Here is a 22258-nt window from a genome sequence, read left to right as displayed (position 1 = left end):
GAGCAGCACTATAAGTGGCCTTTGTTAGTCTCAGACTATATAAGGCAGACAGGATCTCACCTGAGGAGGATATCAGCAGCCTTCCTCACCTCTACCTGACCGCAAATTACTACACCAAAGAGGAGGAGAGGAAGCCCGAAACCAAAAGTAGACATTAAACGACGTGACAATCAAGAATCGCCAAGAAATCACCATGCTCTCCAAACTACAGGTAAGCGTTTCCACTTGAGGACCTGCTGTGTCTCTACACTACGCTTTAGGCCAGTGCAGTTAGGACAGATCATCATGTTACTCAGACTATTTGGGAAGGCTATAACTGTTTTACTCACACCCCCCTGGCACTCGTTTTAGTGATTTTCCTGTTCCCTTGGTAACCATTGGCCGGTGGTGGAGGCATACCTGGCGACTCCTGCCTCCGCCGGCAGCTCTCGAACATGGCATTCCCCATCACTCCTGTAAAAGATTCAAAACGAGAACATAAAACCTCAAACTGTGACTGGCTGGTCCTTAAGAGTTTGCTCTGAACAGGGTGAATCTACATTTTGTTATGATGCCCCTCTAGCTCATGGGATGAACTCCAACAGTCCTTAAAGCTTGGGATTCTTCCCTCTGTTGCAGAGTTTAAAACCTTGATCTCCAACCTTTGTCAATCAAAGTTGTACATGTTTTAATTGATTTGTTATCCTTACTTTTGCCTCGCCTTGTCGTCTTATTGTTACGATTTTATATGCCTTTTTCTTTGCTTAAGTCTGTATGTAGACTCGACGTGACTGTAAATGAGGGAAACCTCAGTTGCCTTTTGAGTTTAAATAATGGTTTGAAATGAAATGACAGCAACAGGCACATTTTGACCTTTTTTTCTAATGAGATGTTGCTTTTCTTTTTTATTTATTTTGTCATGCTGGTTGTGACCGTATATGCTTTGTTTCTTTTGTTGGTCTAAATGTTGCTCACGTTGTAAATACCACACCTGCTAGCACCGCATGGCCTATAAGACAGCTCTCTGTTACAAGGTACACAGGCAGACCGATACTCATTACAGTGGCAAGGTTTAAGGCGAGACAGCCGACAGGTGAATAGGCAAAACAAATATTTGAATAGATATCACTATGAAACTTTCCCAGTTTGTTATGTACATAACAACTAAGAAAAAGTGTACTGCAAGTTTTCTGAGATTTTATGTTTATTATGCAAAATGGGCATTACCTAATTAAATATGCGAACAAAATCACCAACATTTTTGTTTCATTATGTTGACACATAACACAATGAACTTTTTACAGAAGGGATTGTCTTTTTATCATCCCATAAATCAGGAAATACTGTCGACTCGACAGTCATAAACAATAAATCTTTGCCAGGTTTTTTGGTATACATGTACTATAAATCAGGCTATGAATGATATATCAACAAACCCCTCTGTAAAAAGAAGCAGGGTATAGATATGAAGACATGTGGACAGTATGGTGTGTAGGTGCTAGGTAAATGGATATTTCATCTCTTAGGTGTAAGAAAAACGCATAAAAACTCAAGTTCTGTATTGTAATTGTGATTTGTGAACACAATCAGACAAAATTAAGTAAAATAAACCACTCATTGTGTGTTTTCGATATTTTATTGCCACTAGTTTGAAATAAATCATGTTAAAGGAAGCAAAATATAAAATAATCTCAAAATTAATAAAAAAAAATAAAATTAAGATGTTTGTTTGATGTGAACTTCACATCAAACAAACATCTTAATTTCCTTTTTTTTGGTTGATTTTGAGATTCTTTTATATTTTGCTTCCTTAACATCACATTGTGAAGAGTGACAGAAGGTCACTGGCTGCACTCATCCACCCGTGTTCATCTCATCTAATCACCTTGTTAACCATGTTATATCCCATGGGAGATTTAGAAATATAATCGCTGATCCGCCTGCAACAGTTTGCAATTGTTTTTAGTATTTATCCCCCATTATTCTGCACTTTATCTATGTCTTTATGTTTTATTGTGTCTTATGTTCACCGCGTAAAACTGATTATAAATATTTGATTATATCAATGTTTATTATTAATTAATAAAAAATGTATTAAAGGTTTGAGTTTGAATTATCTGCAGTTCATTCTGAATGTGAATGTGAAGGTGATACATAGCAAAGGTCCAAATTGAAATCAAATTGAAACTCAAAACAAAACGCAAACTATCTGCTAATCTGTCTCTCACAGAGAACTATCAGACCGGTGTGTGCGGTGAGAGGAATGCACAAGTCTGCAGTGGAGGGTGAGTCCAATGCTTTTGCTGCACTTCAATCTGCTCCATCGTCACAACACGTTCTGTCACCACAGCACTTTCTGGCATCACACAGACTGTAAAGAATAAGGGACACATATTTATCTTCTTTAGGCCGTGCTACAAGGTTCAGCGACTTGAGAAGCGCTATATAAATTAAATTAATTATTATTATTATTATTATTATTATTATTATTATTACAATGTTTGTACTCTGCTACTGTGATGTGGAATGCCCTGCCAACATTCCTAAAACTCCTGAACTCTCCTCTCGGATTTAAATCCGCCATAAAATCATGGCTCAGCAGCAACTCAAATTGGTCTTAATTCGTTTTTTTATCTCTTTTTATCATGAGTTGCTTTTAAGTGTTTGCGGTTTTTTTAAATGTGGGGGGCACTACTAATATGTCTGACCAAGACTGAACCCTTTCCCCCCTGCAGTTGCGGAGCACCCGGCCCACGAGGACACGGTCACGGCCAGCTTCGGGAGGTTCATCTGTGGGGTGCAGCCCCGGCACCTGTCCCCCACCGTGCTCCACCGCAGCAAGCGGATGGTGCTGGACAGCATCGGAGTGGGTCTCCTGGGCAGCACCACAGAGGTGTTCGACCTGGCCCTGCAGCACTGCCAGGTGAGGGGGGGGGGGTGTTCGACCTGGCCCTGCAGCACTGCCAGGTGAGGGGGGGGGGGGGGGGGGTGTTCGACCTGCCAGGTGAGGGGGGGGTGTTCGACCTGGCCCTGCAGCACTGCCAGGTGAGGGGGGGGGGGGTGTTCGACCTGGCTCTGCAGCACTGCCAGGTGAGGGGGGGGGTGTTCGACCTGGCTCTGCAGCACTGCCAGGTGAGGGGGGGGGGGGTGTTCGACCTGGCTCTGCAGCACTGCCAGGTGAGGGGGGGGGGGGTGTTCGACCTGGCCCTGCAGCACTGCCAGGTGAGGGGGGGGGGGTGTTCGACCTGGCTCTGCAGCACTGCCAGGTGAGGGGGGGGGGGTGTTCGACCTGGCCCTGCAGCACTGCCAGGTGAGGGGGGGGGGGTGTTCGACCTGGCTCTGCAGCACTGCCAGGTGAGGGGGGGGGGTGTTCAACCTGCCAGGTGAGGGGGGGGTGTTCGACCTGGCTCTGCAGCACTGCCAGGTGAGGGGGGGGGGGGGTGTTCGACCTGGCTCTGCAGCACTGCCAGGTGAGGGGGGGGGGGGTGTTCGACCTGGCCCTGCAGCACTGCCAGGTGAGGGGGGGGGGGGGTGTTCAACCTGCCAGGTGAGGGGGGGGGGGGTTCAACCTGCCAGGTGAGGGGGGGGGGAGGTGTTCAACCTGCCAGGTGAGGGGGGGGTGTTCGACCTGGCCCTGCAGCACTGCCAGGTGAGGGGGGGGGGGGTGTTCGACCTGGCCCTGCAGCACTGCCAGGTGAGGGGGGGGGGGGGGGGGGGTGGGGGGGGGGGGGTGTTCGACCTGGCCCTGCAGCACTGCCCAGGTGAGGGGGGGGGTGTTCGACCTGGCCCTGCAGCACTGCCAGGTGAGGGGGGGGGGGGTGTTCGACCTGCCAGGTGAGGGGGGGGGGGGTGTTCAACCTGCCAGGTGAGGGGGGGGTGTTCGACCTGGCTCTGCAGCACTGCCCAGGTGAGGGGGGGGGGGGTTCGACCTGGCTCTGCAGCACTGCCAGGTGAGGGGAGGGGGGGGGGGTGTTCGACCTGGCTCTGCAGCACTGCCAGGTGAGGGGGGGGGGGGGGGGTTCGGGGGGGGGGGGGGGTTCGACCTGGCTCTGCAGCACTGCCAGGGGGGGGGGGGGGGGGGGGGGGGTTCGACCTGCCAGGTGAGGGGGGGGTGTTCAACCTGCCAGGTGAGGGGGGGGTGTTCGACCTGGCTCTGCAGCACTGCCCAGGTGAGGGGGGGGGGGGGGGTGTTCGACCTGGCTCTGCAGCACTGCCAGGTGAGGGGGGGGGGGGGGGGGGGGGGGGGTGTTCGACCTGGCTCTGCAGCACTGCCAGGTGAGGGGGGGGGGGGGGTGTTCGACCTGCCAGGTGAGGGGGGGGGGGTGTTCGACCTGCCAGGTGAGGGGGGGGGGGGTGTTCGACCTGCCAGGTGAGGGGGGGGGGGGTGTTCGACCTGCCAGGTGAGGGGGGGGGGGGTGTTCGACCTGGCTCTGCAGCACTGCCAGGTGAGGGGAGGGGGGGGGGGGGTGTTCGACCTGGCTCTGCAGCACTGCCAGGTGAGGGGGGGGGGGGGGGTTCGACCTGGCTCTGCAGCACTGCCAGGGGGGGGGGGGGGGGGGGGGGGGTTCGACCTGGCTCTGCAGCACTGCCAGGTGAGGGGAGGGGGGGGGTGTTCGACCTGGCCCTGCAGCGTCTATACTTCCCGCAAGCAAGTTGTCCTTTTGCGCGATCTGATTGGCCACTGACGTTTCTGGTCATGTGACATGTGCGCCCAATCGTGTGACGGCAAGTTCTTTGGACGGTTAAGCTTAGGCGCTCTTTCGAAGTTGGTTAAGGTTAGAGTTTGTCTTAGAGCAGGGCGATAGAACGCCAGCCCTGATTCCAAACTCTAACCTTAACCAACTGCGAAAGAGTCGCCTAAGCTTAACCAGTGATAAACTAGGCGTTAGGTCGTTTGCAGGCTGTTCGACGCGGAAATGGGCTAAGACACTGCTCGTCATGCGATTGGCGCACATGTCACATGACCAGAAACGTCAGTGGCCAATCAGAGCAACGCGGAAGGACAACTTGCTTGTGGGAAGTATAGACACGGCCCTGCAGCACTGCCAGGTGAGGGGGGGGGGGGGGGGGGGGATAGAAAGTGAAAGAGAAATAAACAGAATGACTCACTTTCCTCTGTTCTCGGTTGACGGGTTATAGAATGAGGGCAAATACCTGATAGATCTATCATACTTGAAATAACTACGCTGTAGTTCAAATTAGCTTGTTTCAAGGTTTTCCTGAAAACAGCCAAAATGAGATGTTGTCATTTCAAGTATTTCAAATGTTCCCTTGATTGTAACAGGACCTTAAGGTTTAGGGGGCCCATTTCAAGATCAAACATGGGGCCCATATCTTATATTAACAACCCCCGCACTGTAGCCATTATGCAGCCCACGACGCAGCTCAACTAGACTCTGGAGATCACTTGGTTTACGTCAGGAGCAAGGTTTCTTCTACACCTTGTGTCAGTAAACTTCGTTTACTGTGTTGGTGATGTGCCTTTTCAAGCGTTTCCCCCGCACATCTGTTATCCACATTGGCACAATGTGCCACATTGGCTTTGTCAATCCAGGGTGTGTTTGCTTTGTCAATCAGGGTGTGTTTGTTTTGTCAATCAGGGTGTGTTTGTTTTGTCAATCAGGGGGCCCTGCTAGCGAGTGGGGCCCGTTTCAGTGGAAACGGGTGAAACATACAGTAGCTAGGGGGTACTCCCGGTCTCCTCCCACCCCGAAAAAACACATGCACGCTAGTACTCCCGCCGTCGCGGTCCTGGCATTACAACCGGAGTCGGTCCCCCCAGGGGCCTGGCTACGGCTGCCCACTGCTCCTATGTGGTTGGGATGGGTCAAATGCAGAGGAATAATTCCCCCCACGGGAAGCAATAAAGTATAACTTCCATTTATAATTTTATAAGGCTACTGAATGCCGGAGGGCATGGAGAGAGGAAAATTACTGGAGCCATTATACTGTAATATAACTTGTTTTCCTCCACTGCCTGATGACCTCAGTGACAAGAAACATATTCACCCTCCACTCGCCTAAGAGTGGTCTACCCAATTTCATTAAGAGTACTGGTGCATGTGCGTGTGCGGGTGCGCGCGCGTGTGCGTGTGTGTGTGTGCGTGTGTGTGTGTGCGCGCGCACGCGCGTGTGTGTGTGTGTGTGTGTGTGTGTGTGTGTGTGTGTGTGTGTGTGTGTGTGTGTGTGTGTGTGTGTGTGTGTGTGTGTGTGTGTCAAGATTCAAGAGTTTTATTCATCACATACATACCAGGGCATACAGTGAAATGCGGTTGGCCATGCCCGCTTCGATTATGCAATAAAACAATAGTAATAGTAATAATAATAAAAAGATAACTAGAATAGACATGGTAAAATAGACATGTTAATAAATCGCTTAAAGGCACTGGATACATTCCTATACAATGTGCAGTTTTTCTTCTATGTCCCTATGCTATACTTGCTGTTACTAACTATACTGTACAACAATCACAACAAGTTATTTAGTGTCCTTTTCCTTCCTTTAAAGTGTCCTTTTCTTGTGTGTTTAAAGTGACCTGTGGTGCGTTTGTGTGTGTGCGAGTGCAGAATGTTGTGTTGTGTGTGTGTGTGTGCAGGGGCGTAGGTTTGATTTGAGCTTTGATAGGAAAATCAAAGAACACTTTCTTTGCACTATTTTGAGTGTAAATACTGTTTTTTTTTGTTACAAAGAGCATCAGATGATCCTGATTTTCTTGCTGATAGGTTCTTCATGCAGCTGTGTCAACCTACACGTTCGCAATCGCAAAACAGATCAAAAGGCTCTATTTTGCAAGACCGCAATCTTGTGAATAATAATACAAATGCTATTTTTGGAGTAGGGACAATTTGTGTTCCCATGGCTTTTGTAGGGACATGTCCCTACGGTCCCTATATAAGACGATAAGATAATTTCCCCAAAATGTTGACGTGTTCCTTTAACTGATCAGATGTGAAGTAACGTGGTTATGACCGTCCTCTCCCTCCTCCGCCCTCAGTACATGTACGCTCCTGACCGTCCTCTCCCTCCTCCGCCCTCAGTACATGTACGCTCCTGACCGTCCTCTCCCTCCTCCTCTGCCCTCAGTACATGTACGCTCCTGACCCCATCAGCTGTGTGTACGGACGCCGCGGCACCAGGCTGTCCCCCACGCTGGCAGCCTTCGTCAACGGAGTGGCGGTGAGTAGAAACAGGTGGAACAGATCTGATATATATAACTAGATGGCACAAGGCGGAGTCTCCAGCATAGTTCCCCGGCGGCCATCTTGTCACAGTCAATTATTCTGGTACGTTCTATGGTAGCTGTTGTAAGGTGAGTATGATCTGCACAAACAAAAATACTCTTAACTCGTTGAAATCTTGATGGATTTACAAACGGTTTGGTTTATTACAAACGTTGGCTATGATTCAGGATGCTTGGACAACATGTTGAAATTATTTTCATATGAAAGTCCATTATAAGTATGCAGTATGATAACTACATCTCTGACCTTTATAACAAACCAAACCGTTTGAAAATGGGTTGAGAATTTAGCAAGCTATGGTTATTTCAATAGTACATGCGCCATAGACATTCATGTTATGATGAGTGGGCGTGCTGCCTGTGACAAGATGGCCGCCATGTGGCAACGTCAGTCTCCATTGGCCAGCAGTGCGGGTGAGTCATCTAGCCTTTATATATGTCTATGCAGTAACCGCTGTGGGGGAAACACTGACTCCTTAACCCCACCACCACCACCACCACCACCACCACCACATAGTGAGAAACACAGCTCCTCCAGCCTTGTAAACTGTGATACAGCCTGGGCAGCCAGCCAATGTAGCCTACAACAAGCCACAAGGGAGTTGAGGAAACTACTCACGTTCAAATCATTCGTAAATCAACACTGTATTGACACATATTATGGGTGTGGTGTGCAACGAGGGACTTGTGTGTGTGTGTGGGGGGGGGGGGGGTAAAACCTGGTACAGTCATTAAAGTAGTTTAGATCTTCCTGTCAAAATCCATCGGTCACTGTGGTATGGTTGTCCAATTCTCTTATTGTTATAATAGTTACTAACCTGCTCTCTTTTAGTAAGTATTGGCAAAATTGGAATTTGCGTTCTGAGAATAAGTAATTAATTGAGAAACTATATAACTCCATTTAAAGTTTTCAGAGGAACGTTTTCAAACTTCATTATCTAAATATAGTAACTAGTGAAATGAAATACAAAAGAGTGAATCTTGAAAGGTACAGTAAAGAGGAGGGAGGTTCTAACTCTCATTTCAACAATGGAGATGTTGAAATGAATGACTTGTATTTGTTTCTTTCCTTTTTAGTCTGATCTAGTCAGCATATACCTTTTCTTTTCTAAAGATACTGGATGGACATAGGGCTGGGCGATAAAACGATAACGATAATTATCGCGATATATTTTTCCTCGTCGATATGAAACGTGGTCGATAATAAATCGATAATACATATATATGTTTTATCTTTTTACATTTGTATTGTGACCTGCAACAGGGCAGCTTTAAAACCAGAGACAGTGGACAGACTTGTCTTTCTTGCCTGCATCTTAAAGTAATGGCTTTGCTTGTCCAAATGACAATACTGACCAAATTGAGATTTGTCAACTCCCCCGGAGCCACAGCCACTTTTTTTTGTTGATACTTTCGGTTTCAAACCAGCTGCAGCCTGAGAACTGGAGTGTGAGGGGCTGTAACACTAAAGATGGCGGCAACGACAAAGAATTGCTGCAAAATTAACATACATTTGTTGTTTAACACACAGCCGACAAGGGGTCAAATGACCCCTAGGCCTTTTCAATAAATGTATCCTCGTCACTCGGTCGAGCTCCAGCTCTGTCACTCAATGACTTTTCCTAAAAGTACCCGTTTTATCTGGCACGGTTTCTGAAATTTCTAAATGACTTCAGGAAAATGTAATTAGAACGTTATTCCACATATGGGCCGTTGGAACAGATGAAAGTCACAGCACTTTGCGAGCGTCTAGCACAGGGGTGGCCAACCCGTGGCTCGCGAGCCGCATGTGGCTCTTTGCCCATCAATGTGTGGCTCTTCCATCCAAAAAAATTATTAAAAAAGATTATAATATTATTATTATACAAATTTTTTATGTCACTTAAACCTACATTTCATTGTGGTAAACCTCATATTTGTATATTCAGAGGTAATTATATAGTTTACACTGTTTATTTTTCTCATATTTCTCATATAAACGGTCGGGTCATCTGACCCGTTCCTGGCGGGAATTAGTGGCATTTTCTCCATGGCTGTGCTAGTGTTAAATAATAACAATAAAAAATGTAATACTAATAAGAATATCGATAATTATCGATATCGAACGATATGAATTTATTTTTTTGTATACCATTTTTGGCGTCCAGCCCTAGATGGACAGTAGCATATTGCTTGTACAATATCTTATTATTCATTAACAGTAATGATTGTATATTAACTGTGTTTGAAGGTGCACGTACATTAGTCTTGTGGTTGATATATTGAAATTTGTTAAGGGTTTATTGTAATAAGGGGCAGGAGTCTGACCTGATAAGCATCTTGCTTCGTCCTATTCATTTTCAGACACTGAGACTGTTTTGTTTATTATTTTATCTATTTTCTTTCACAGCTAATTATCTTTGTATTTTTCCTTGTTATGCTTTGATTCTTTTATATTACTATAATCGAAATAAAAAATTTATTCAACTATTCATTCATATAGTAACTAGTGTTAATTCATAGGTAATGACAGTAGAGGTTGAGTACTTTCTGGTGATCACATTCACATTCACACTCAAAGTCTTGAATTGACAAATGCCTGTCCAAATAAATTATGTTTTTTTTCAGTGCAAGGGTTCAATTAGTATTGTTAATATCAGTAATCTCGCTATTGTTAATAAGGAAGTCGTCTGTTTTCTCCAGGCTCACTCAATGGACTTTGACGACACCTGGCACCCTGCCACTCATCCCTCAGGGGCGGTACTTCCTGCTCTGTTGGCCATGAGTGACATGCTGCCCACCAGTAGCAAACCTAGTGGGCGGGACCTCCTGTTGGCCTTCAACATCGGCATCGAGATCCAGGGCCGACTGATGAGGTTCTCCAATGATGCGCATAACATCCCCAAGAGGTGAGCGCCCCCAGAGCGTGGTGGGAATCGTGAGACAGCTCATCTGTTCAGAGACCAATTTTACAAAATATATAATCAAGTTTAGCTGTATTACAGACGTATAGGCCTGCCGTTAGCAGGCGTTTAAGTCCGGTTGCCTGGTGACGTGCAGTGGGCTTGAAAATGCAATCAATGTCTCAAATGGAGATAAAAAAGAAAAGCTATAAATATAAAAGCTATGTGGTAGACTAAGAAATCTCTGTTTTTAGACAACACTCAACACACTTATACCTTTAAGGCTAATTTGAGATCCATATTTGACTGTGCTGATCGCTACGGTGTGTTTCAGAAAGGCCTGGGCAGTGCAAAATGGTCTCTATAAGTGTTGTAAATGAGGTGTAAAAGGCCTGCAAGTGTTCTCTCCAGGGCTAGCCGAGGCTCCAAGGGTAGGGTTATCACAATTAGCTGTGGAGTGGAGAAAATGTTGACTTAATAAAGCTCCTTCTTTTGACAGGTGTTTACACACAGTCGGATGCCCGTGACATTCGTAACAACCCACTGCACTTTATTTGCTTAGTGAGGAAAATACAGAAATATTATTTCCTCCAACGGGCCTGAAATAGACTAGTTTCTGTGCACAACAGCGTGCACACAGTGCCGTCTCCGAATAGAAGCTATAGACGCCTGTGCTCACGGCTGGGACACCGCAATGACAGAGTTGATGACCCTTAGTCATCAGGCTAAATGGTACCAAAACATCATCACTCATCACTCCACAATCCTCCACCCGTACCCTCAGATCTGCAGGTAGCCTGCTTCTTCGGGGTCCCCAGTACCCGGCTCTGCACCATGGTGGACCGAGCCTTATGCTCGGCTGCCTGCACCACGCCTGTGGAACAGCGTCCCCATGCAGCTGAGGGCACCACAGAGCCTGGCCTCTTTTAAAGCAGGCCTGAAAACCTATCTACCGGTATTTCAAAAGGCCTTTGATTGCTAGCTATTTCTTGTGATAAAATTGTTTCTTGTGCCGTTATTTCTTATTTTCGGTTTATACTATGTCTTTAACTATGTTTTATTTTTATTTCATTTTTATTCTGTATTTTATTATTATTAGTATTATTAATAAAAAAAAAATATTTAACTATGTTTTAACCCTGTAGCACTTTGGGATCCTATTGAACGAAAAGTGCACCACAAATCCAATTTATTATTATTATTATTATTATTATTATTATTATTATTATTATTATTATTATTATTATTATTATTATTATTATTATTATTATTATCTGACCAAGGTCTCTGTGTCCCTCTCTTTTCACCAGGTTTCACCCTCCCAGCGTGGTGGGTACCATGGGGAGTGCAGCAGCTTGTGCCCGTCTCCTGTCTCTGGATCGCTCCCGGTGTGGCCACGCCTTGGCCATTGCCGCCTCCCTCGCTGGAGCCCCGATGGCGAACGCCGCCACCCAGTCCAAACCTCTCCACATTGGCAACGCCACGCGCCTGGGGCTGGAGGCCGCTCTGCTGGCCTCTCGAGGCTTGGAGGCCAGTCCTTTGATCCTGGACGCCGTCCCGGGCGTGGCCGGCTTCAGCGCCTTCTACGAGGACTACGCCCCGCGGTCCCTGAGCTCTCCGGAGGACGAGGACCACACCTTCCTGCTGGAGGAGCAGGACATGGGCTTCAAGCGCTTCCCCGCTCATCTGGGGATGCACTGGGTGGCGGACGCGGCGGCCTCCATCCATAAGCTACTGGTCAGGGTAGAGTCTGGCACCGTCTCCCCCGCCCAGGTCAGGGACATCTTGCTCCGAGTGCCCCCCTCCAAGTACATCAACAGGCCCTTCCCCGAGTCTGAGCACCAGGCGCGCCACTCCTTCCAGTTCAACGCCTGCAGCGCCCTTTTGGACGGGGAGGTCACAGTGCAGTCCTTCTCCCCCGCAGCCTTGAGGCGCCCCGACCTGCTGACCCTGTTGAGCCGCGTTCGCGTGGAGCACCCCCGCGACAACCCGGCCAACTTCGACCGCATGTACGCCGAGGTGCAGGTGACCCTGAGCGGAGGAGATGTCCTGAAGGGGCGCTGTGATACCTTCTACGGTCATTGGCGCAACCCCCTGACCAATGACAGCCTGAGGAAGAAGTTCCGGTACAACGCAGGGGCGGTGCTTCCTCCGGGGAACATTGAGAGGCTGATGGAGGCTGTGGAGGGCCTGGACAGTCTGGCAGACTGCATGCCCCTTCTCTCACAGCTGCAGTGAATCAACATGGACACATACAGCAACAATACAGTTGTCAATGTACATAACAGGAGAATCTGAAAGAAATTGCCTTGTATATATCAGGAATTTAGTTGGTTGGAAGAGACCGATTTTACATACAGATAGTAATTTAGTATTTAGTATAAAATATTACATATTTTACATTTTTATATTTTATTTTACATTACAATATCCCTGAATTTCCCCAAGGGGATCAATAAAGGAATATCTTATCTTGTCTTATCTTACATCCACATCACTTGCCATATATCTGATGCCTGATATATCCAGATTTGTAAAGTATACTTTACAGTATGAAGAAATGTTGCTTGAGGTACAGCCAGACCACAAACAAAATGAATTGAGAAGTTGCACAGAATTTATCTCAAACCACGCCCTTTCTTCTTGATCCTCCAATCACCACGACTTTGTTTGTCCAAGGAAAAGCAACCGTTGTGATTGGAGGATCAAGAAGAGAGGGTGGGTTATGAGATAGGTCAGCCGAGACACGATTTGATCACATACCATGGCTTTTATGGTAGACGTCACTGTCAACAATACACAGAGTGCAGCCATTCTGGAAAAAGCAGATATTCTCAATGAGCCAATGTACTATTACATGAACATATTTGTACATATTTTTCCTGCTGCTAAGGTACTGTAAGACTATTACTCCTGGGTATTGCTGGTCTATAAACAATAAAATCATATTTAAATAAAAGGTATTGCATGTATTTGTACTATAGTGCTGCTAGGGTATAGTGGAAGACCAAGAAGAGGCTGGGTAGACGACATCTGTGATTGGAGCGGAGTGAGAGGCGGAATTACGGAGTTGGAGAGAAGAAGTGGGGACAGAATGGGTTGGAGAGTGATAGGCACCTGATGATGATGATGTATTGCTGGTCCATGAATTATAAATAGTATCTAAAACTGAACAGACCCTAAGTACTGTATAGTGATTACTGAGAAGATCAGGTGGGCCTAGCCCATCCAATCAAGCCCATCTAATCTTTCTGTTCCTAGTACCTGGAAAATGGCTCATGGATCTCCATTACATAAAGGTGTAGAAGTGACCTGAATAATTATCAACCAATCTCCAAACTGTCCTGTCTAGCAGAAATCCTGAAATCATTTGTAGATAACCAACTCAAAGCATTTATCTCAAATCACTCTGTATTAAGCCCAAACCAATCTGGTTTTAGAGCAAAACATAGGACGAGCTCAGCCACTACTTTACTTGTGAATGATAGAGTATCCGCCCTAGATAAAAGAAAACATTGTGTTGCCCTATTTGCAGCTCTGTCAAAAGCATTCGATACAATTGACCATTCTCTACTTTTTGTCAGGACTAGTGCTAGAACCCAAGCGCAGGCTGGAGAAGGGGTCCAGAGTGGAAGGCAAGAGTCAGGCTGGAGAGAACAGGGGAGCTGGACAGGATGGGAGTTGAGCTGGGTCCAGGGTGAGAAGAAGTAGAGCAGGCAGGGGCAGGGCTCCAGAATGGAAAGCAGGAGACAGCCTGGAGATTGTACAAACAGAGACTACGGTCCAGCAATGAGTGGATGGAAAACCAGAGTTGATACAGTATACTCTTGGGTTGATGAACTTATGGCAAGCAGGTGTGAATACTGAGCAGGTGAATGGGATGAACAATGATGAGGAGAGGAACAGGAAGATGCCCATATAGGTCACTGCTGAAACTAGAGAGAAAATAATAGAGCAAGAGCAGAGAGAGAGAGAGCTAGAGAGAGAACAATCGAGGGAGGGGAACTGAGAGCTTGGCTAGATAGGACTGCATTTATATAGATAGGAGGGAGAAAATGACGATGAGGGCTAGACAGGAGTGGGGATTGTGACACTTTTAAATACACAGCGTTGGTTTTAATGCAGTTGGAGCTATTTGTCTGAGAGACTTCAGTGTGTGAAAACTGGGAAAGCCCAGTCAGAGTTCTTACCCATTACAAATGGTGTCCCACAGGGATCAATCCTGGGTCCTGTCTTATTTACTTTTCATATGAATGATATTGTCTCATTTGAGTGGATGTCAAGTTCATCTTTATACAGGTGACACTATTGTCTATTGTATTGCTGACTCTGTACAACTAGCCACTGAATATATCGACTGTGAATATGTCTGATATCGAAAGAGTTACAGAATACAAATATCTTGGCATCTGACTTGATGAGAAATGTGTACATTCAACTACCACAGGAACAGAATAATTGTCCCAATGATTAGCAGAAAGAGTTGAAGTAGTTTTTGGTAAAGCTTTTCTTTTTTTTTATTATTATTATTGATCTTTTTTTCCCCTCCATTTTCCTCCGATTTTTCTCCCATCCCAATGTTAGTCGTATGCCAATTCCCAATCCCTTCCTGGTCGCTGCGCACTTACCCCCCACAGTCAGATCATCTGGGAGAGTGGAGGCTATCACGTGCTTCCTCCGACACACGTCCAGCCAATCAACCGCTTCTTTTCACCTGGCAGCGCGGATCCTCCCTGAGAGGGCGTAGCGTGTGGAAGGATCACACTATCCCACTCAGGTCCTATCCGCGCTTAGCAGGCGCCCCGACCAAACTGTAGGAGTCGCTGTTTACAACGACCCGGACCCACCCCGCCAGCTTCTCCCACCCTCTAATACAGCCAATTGTATTAGTGTGAACGGCCAGCCAAGCTGGTGACAACCCCGGAGCTGAATCCAGCTCACAGCTTCGGGGTTGGTGACGAACGCAATCTCCGCTACGCCACCTAACCGCCCTTTGGTAAAGCTTTTCTATGTCTTTTTAAGCTCGGCATCATTGTAAATGGGGGACACCCTCAATGATTTCCCGAGATTTAAAAAATAAAAATAAACAAGTTTGAATTAATTAATGAATATGTTCTGAAATGCATACTGTACATTAGCCAAAACAGGCCCTTATAACTATATTTGCCTGAATGCACCAGAATGTAATCATACAAGCCTTACAGCATCAGGGGTAACGTTAAAGGCACCATGATGAAAACTAGGTGGACACAACAGCATTGCATAACCACACACACACACTTTGATTATTATTTATGTGTTGCATGTATTTATCTCGTACTTGAAAATACCGCCCAATAATTACCAAAAACAAATAAACCATTATTGGGATTAATATACCTAACATATATTTAAATCACCTATGAAACAATGGGATTCAATTTTGTGTAGATGGTCAAATTCAAAGCATGAAAGCACATAGCAAAGTCCAATTTATAATAAGACACAGGATACTTGTGCCCTAATGAGTGCTCAATGAAGAAATTCACTCCCATTGCCAAGTCTAAAATGGAACACGCCTATACATAATTATACTATGGAACTACACACTATATGAATGTATTCCATGGCTCATAATGGCCCCAAACCACATTGCTAACTTCAACAGACCCATGCCCTTTTGATGTGAGCTTCAGGTATTGACAATGCAGATAATAATAATAATGACTTGGATTTATATAGCGCTCTTCATGACACGACACTCAGAGTCCATTATTCGTTCATACACAGTCATACCGGTGGTGGTAAGCTACAATTGCAGCCAGAGCTGCCCTGAGGCAGACTCACGGAAGCGTGGCGAATAATAATCGCCTACGGCCCCTCCGACCACCACCAACATTCATTCACATGCATACACATTCATACGAGGCAAGTAGGTTAACTGTCTTGCCCAAGGACACAACGGCAATGGGATGGACATGGGCTTGAGCGGGATTGGAACCACCAACCCTTCGATCATTGGACGACCGGCTCTACCCCTGAGCCAAAGCCGCCCCACATGTAAATCGGGACAGGAGGAAATGGGGGCTCATCCAGGCGGCGTGAGGACTGTGGTCTGTCCAGCTCGGCCCCGGCCGCGTGTATCACTTCCGCAACGGATTTAGTCGGATTTAGGTTTCCGGGTTCGCCTGATTGGCCGCAACGGCCACGTGACACGCCCCCGCGGCAGCGGCAGCGTTGCCGCTGCGAATCAGAGCAATATTGTCACGCCATCTTCTGAGTGCAGACGCGCTGCTGTTTAATCACTTTTCCCACTTCAATGACAGAGCTGCTGTTTAATGCTCACTTTTCCCACTTCAATGACAGAGCTGCTGTTTAATAATATTGTCGCGTTGTGGAAAGCAGGATGAGAGAGCGTAGATTTCAGTGTGTATCATTTAATCATTTATCATTTAACATTTGACAGGCATACATTGTTGTCATACAGAAGTACAGAATACTTTTATCCAAAATGCTTCTTACTGTTACTGTTAGAGACTGTGCTAGACAAGATAAGTATGAAATAAAATAGTATAGCATGTAAAATAGAAGTAAAAATAGAGGTCACGCTGTTCAGTATAGACATATGTACAATGTTCGATGCAGAATAGAAGTAACTGAGTTACCATACAATATACAATATACTATGCAATGTACTAATATACAATACGCTATAGTGCAAAGCAGAAATGGGATGAGGTACAATTTACAGTAAGGTGCACGAGTTGCAGTGCAAATGCTTCTTACTGTTGCGCTCCAGAGACTGTTACTGTACCATACAATATACAATATACTATGCAATGTACTAATATACAATACGCTATAGTGCAAAGCAGAAATGTAAGGTGTACGAGTTGCAGTGCAAATGCTTCTTACTGGCTCGCTCCAGAGACTGTTAAAGGAAAACTCCAACATTTTGGGAAATTAGCTTATTTAACATCTTCCCTGGAGTTAGACAAGAAGATACCTTTTTTGTCTCTGTGCGTGCATTTAGCTTTGGGAACAGTCGCTCCGTTAGCGTAGCTTAGCTTCATCACTGGAGGTGAAGCAGGACAGTAGCCTGACGTTCCCTACAGGTTTGTTGATATTCTCATTCCTTCAAAGGATCCGAACCGATTGAAGTTTATGGATACCATGACTTAAAATCCTCTTACCTTGACGATTAAAAGCCTCCCCAATTTAGAAAACAGTAATCCAATGGCTGGTATTGATAATATAATACTAACTGCTGCACGCTCGGAGCTAACCGGAGCTAACACAGAACAGGATGGTAAAGCAAATATAATGACTTCCTTTCTGGGGTTTTCAAAATAAAAGTGCGATGTTTATAGCAGCGGAAAATGTTTATTTTGTACATTATCTAACGTTAACACGAACCTAAACTAACTTTAGGTTAGTTGTAACGTTAGTTTAGGTTTGTGTTAATGTTAGATAATGTACAAAATAAACATTTTCCGCTGCTATAAACATCGCACTTTTATTTTGAAAACCCCAGAAAGGAAGTCATTATATTTGCTTTACCATCCTGTTCTGTGTTAGCTCCGGTTAGCTCCGAGCGTCCAGTAGTTAGTAGTATATTATCAATACAGTTAGCCGGATAACTTTCGGTTAAGTCTGACTTAAGCCGGACTTTCCGGCTCCCCGTACCTGGATTTTCCAAATCACCATGACAACAGATCCAAAAGTTTGAGCCTGGTCGAAAGCAGGGTTTAAGTTCAAGTTAGCCGGATCAACCATCGCCACGCCCCCGCAAAGGAGTGACAGCGCGTTTCCTGAAATTATTCCCACAGTCTAGGATCTGCGTTATACCATTCTGAATTACGTTTTTGTGCTCCATTCTTCCAGAGGGGTCTTTTGAAATGTAAAATAGACCCAAAATGCTGATACTAAATTCACTTTGTCCTAAATAATGCACGTTATATATACCGTGGCGCTCGCTCGGTGCGATGTACACATTATGTGGTTATTTTAATTGTAACTGGGATTAAGATGTCTGATGAGATGCGCTGTTTGACGGATTTGAGAAATTGAATGAGCCGTTGACGTCACATTAATGAATGAGGATAAAGAGATAAAACGTCATTCAAAATAAAGAATATTCTAAACACGGGTCTCTCGTTCATTAATGTATAAACAATGAATTCTTCCCATCTGGCACAGTGGCGCAGCGGTATTGCTCATTCCTGCCAACCCAGCAACCGGTGTTCGAAACCCCGTGTTTCCAATATAATTTTTTTGAATATAATATTAATGATTATACGCCAAAGTAGCCTAGTTTTACGTTAAAATATTATAAATCTACATGCATTGAGGATGTCATTCTTTATATAGCTCTCGACGTGCACCAAATTGAATTATTCCTATATTGCAAAAAGAAGGAAAAGACTAGGGTTTCGAACCCCGGTCGTCCGCGTGAAAGTCAAAAGAAGAACCCGTTACACCACAGAGAAGATAAGTAAATGATCGACCATACATCAATCAATGGGTAAGGGAGCCGTATCGTTATTCTGTATAACAGTTTTACTAATTATTTTCGCTAGCAAGATCTCATTTGATTATTCAATCCAGCAGGCAAGTTTAAAGAAATATAATCTGATTGATTGAGGTAATGAGGGACTTAAAATTAGCCTATAGATAACGCATTTAACTTGTCGGCGAGGCGATTGAGCCGTACTGCAATATGTTAATAAAGTTTTAAATCAATTAATCAATCAATGCCGCTAGAGAATCAGGATCTCTGCCATCGATACGTGCTGGCTTTTCAAATGAAGCGGCCGCGCGCACTAATCCTGGGTCTTAAGTCTGAATCGAGTTAACGAGACTGAATCCACCTTCGAGGAACAGGAAAATCCCGGCTTCAAACATCGGGTTAACTGAATCTGGATAATGACATCTTGATCGACTTAGTTGAACCAGGTACGGGGAATAGGGCCCAGCCATTGGATTACTGTTTTCTAAATTGGGGAGGCTTTTAATCGTCAAGGTAAGAGGATTTTAAGTCATGGTATCCATAAACTTCAATCGGTTCGGATCCTTTGAAGGAATGAGAATATCAACAAACCTGTAGGGAACGTCAGGCTACTGTCCTCCCTCACTTCCAGTGATGAAGCTAAGCTATGCTAACGGAGCGACTGTTCCCAAAGCTAAATGCACGCACAGAGACAAAAAAGTTATGTATCTTCTTGTCTAACTCCAGGGAAGATGTTAAATAAGCTAATTTCCCAAAATATTGGAGTTTTCCTTTAAGCATTTTGGATAAAAGTATTCTGTACTTCTGTATGACAACAATGTATGCCTTTCAAATGTTAAATGATAAATGATTAAATGATACACACTGAAATCTATGCTCTCTCATCCTGCTTTCCACAACGCGACAATATTATTAAACAGCAGCTCTGTCTTTCAAATGTTAAATGATAAATGATTAAATGATACACACTGAAATCTACACTCTCTCATCCTGCTTTCCACAACGCGACAATATTATTAAACAGCAGCTCTGTCATTGAAGTGGGAAAAGTGAGCATTAAACAGCAGCGTGTCTGCACTCAGAAGATGGCGTGACAATATTGCTCTGATTCGCATCCGCTGCCGCGGGGCGGTGCCACGCGTGTCACGTGGCCGTCGTGGCCAATCAGGCGAACCCGGAAACCGAAATCCGACTAAATCCTTTGCGGAAGTGATACACGCGCCCCGGCCTGGCATGAGGGGGGAAACCCAAGACGTGTTACAGGCAAGGTCCAAACTCAGCTTGGGCTTGGCCTCTCAATGTTGGTACAGGTCAATCAACAAACAAGGTACCCTGCAAAGTCTCCGCTTCGTGTTAATCAACCAGGGAATTTGTATTCATGTTGAAAGAACAAACGGTGAAACCAGGTATTATCTCTACAACCATAATGTTACTGGCCAACTAAAAGGATGTAGACGTGAACTCCAGGTTCAAGTGTAATACAACCGGATGCGCTTTTGTTGTGGGACAAACAAAGGGAAAAACAGAAGTCTCCATGGTATTGTCCACCCTGCTATTCGATCTCCGTACACCACAGCCGTGACGCGGTCCCGTGATCGTGTGTGGCGGGTGTGGCAGGCAACGGGATAGCGCTGTGTTGTGAAATGGATACTCATGGCATTCCCCTCCGATACGACGTCTATCTCTCCTCTCTCTTCCACGACGACGATGATGATGATGATGTCACCGCAGACAGAAAATGTGGTTAACGCATCATGACTCATAAGTACAATTCTTACTTATAGGCTTCAAAGTGGAAAGCGATTAACAACCCCCGATTCCCAGGGGTTTAAAGTGTCACCTTTTCATTTGTGGGACACAACACGGCGTGTCCTTTCCACACAGCTGTTTTTAGCATGACCAACACTGACCAGGGGTATTCTAAAGTGCAAAAAGTGAGGACATTGCTTGGCCAGATTTCGATTGGCCAGGACCACTAGCACCTGGAGAACAACAGGCGTAGAATCATGTCTGCTGTCGAACAGGCTACGCTTTGTGTCTGGAGGAAAGTCACACCTGGAAATGCCATTTGTGCTCTTTTTATCTGTCTGAAAGGAATAATGACATATTCCATACAACATTCAATAATACTCTGCACTTACCTGCTGTCTGCGCTGTTAACATAGAAATGCAGCTTCTGCAGATTGCTGCTGTTGAACCCGGACTGTATACCCAACGTGCTATACTGTTGTATACACTTTTTACTTGTACACACAAAATCCTCAGTCTTATTATGTATATAGTGCTATTTTAAAATGTCTCATTCCACTCTCTCATATCTCATATCATATATATATATATAATAAGATAAGATATGATATTCCTTTATTGATCCCATTGGGGAAATTCTGGCATCATACCAGCATGGGGGAGGGGAGGTACAGTACACGTATGGGCATGGTAATAGTAGAAAGACATAAATATAGGCAATACAATTATAATAAACTGTAAACTATTTAATCAACTCTGAATAGAAGAATATGAGAAAGTACACAGTGTAATCAAAGGTGCATGAGGGTCTGTATCAGTTATATTATAGGTTACAATAAATATAGGCAATAAAGAATTTGAATCTGAATATATACTATGAGTAAACTATAGTTTACAAAGGGGATATCCTTTACTTATATTATTCCATTTTTATCTACTTTTATCTTACTTTGTTCTACCTTTATATGACTAGTGCTCTAATGCGTCTAACGCTGACCTGTTTCTCTCGTGCAACATATTGTTGACCTCGTGTTAACCAACGCACATATGACTAATCCCTGGGGCTCGGCATGACTTGACAATATTGGCAGGAAGTAAAAAGTTATTTACGGGAGTAACATAGAAATTCAAGTAAACGAGACATGCCCATGAGTAGAACAAAAAAAACCAGGAAGTGGCCAGGGTCAAGAGTGACTGTATCTCACACACCCACGTATTTCTTGAACACTCCATCAATACCTTTTGGACAAAGCAATATAATGGTTGGAAATACCCACGCCTGTTGTGTGGCCGCTTTCTGGGAAATCTTGCAGTGTTTACGAGTTATCTAAAACATTCTAAAGAACCTGGGCATTTTACTAAATTAATAAACACTGTATTGTAAAAGAAAGTAGCTTTATGCAAAGACAAAAGAGCGTTATTGCTTCTCCCGATAATAGCAAGCCACAACCGAAGACAAAATTAGTGCAAACTAGGGCAACATGATCATTAACTCATTAAAACAAATTAACAAATGCCACCTTCTCTTAATCCCAGCCCTAAGGATTTAAAGGAACACGCCAACATTATGAGAAGGCTTACCCATCTTCTCCAGTTAAGACAAGAAGATAGATACCAATTTCTTCTCTGTGCGGATACGGACGTCTAGCCTTACGGGCCACTAGTTAGCTTGGCCAACAGCTAGGCTAGCTGGTCCGTATCCGCTTCCATCCATTTGTGCTAAGCTAGGCTAGCTTGCAGCTTTCTACTGAACACACAGCGAGGGAATTGGTATCTATCTGACTCTGGAGAAGACGGTAAGCGCATTTCCCATAATGTTGCCGTGTTCCTTCAACCCTCTCCGGTTTACAATGAAATGTAATTCACTAACGAACCGAAAGTTCTAATGATGACGTCAAAATGGCTACTGGTCATTGAAA

General features: G+C 45.0%; 1 protein-coding gene across 1 annotated transcript; it reads left to right on the top strand.

The window, feature by feature from the left end:
* Positions 1-160: 160 nt before the first annotated feature.
* irg1l (immunoresponsive gene 1, like) lies at positions 161-12340 on the top strand (the record flags this gene model as incomplete). Its single annotated transcript, XM_084331789.1, has 6 exons — positions 161-211; positions 2210-2264; positions 2715-2902; positions 7064-7156; positions 9903-10108; positions 11413-12340. The coding sequence occupies exons 1-6, from the start codon at positions 194-196 to the stop codon at positions 12338-12340; spliced, it is 1488 nt and encodes a 495-aa protein (XP_084187915.1). The 5' UTR covers positions 161-193.
* Positions 12341-22258: the final 9918 nt, after the last annotated feature.

The sequence above is a fragment of the Notolepis coatsorum genome (genome assembly GCF_963971535.1).
Source record: "Notolepis coatsorum genome assembly, chromosome: 16".
In the NCBI taxonomy this organism is placed as follows: domain Eukaryota; kingdom Metazoa; phylum Chordata; class Actinopteri; order Aulopiformes; family Paralepididae; genus Notolepis; species Notolepis coatsorum.
Note: the sequence above shows the minus strand (reverse complement) of the source record. Positions and strands in the feature narration are given on the sequence as shown.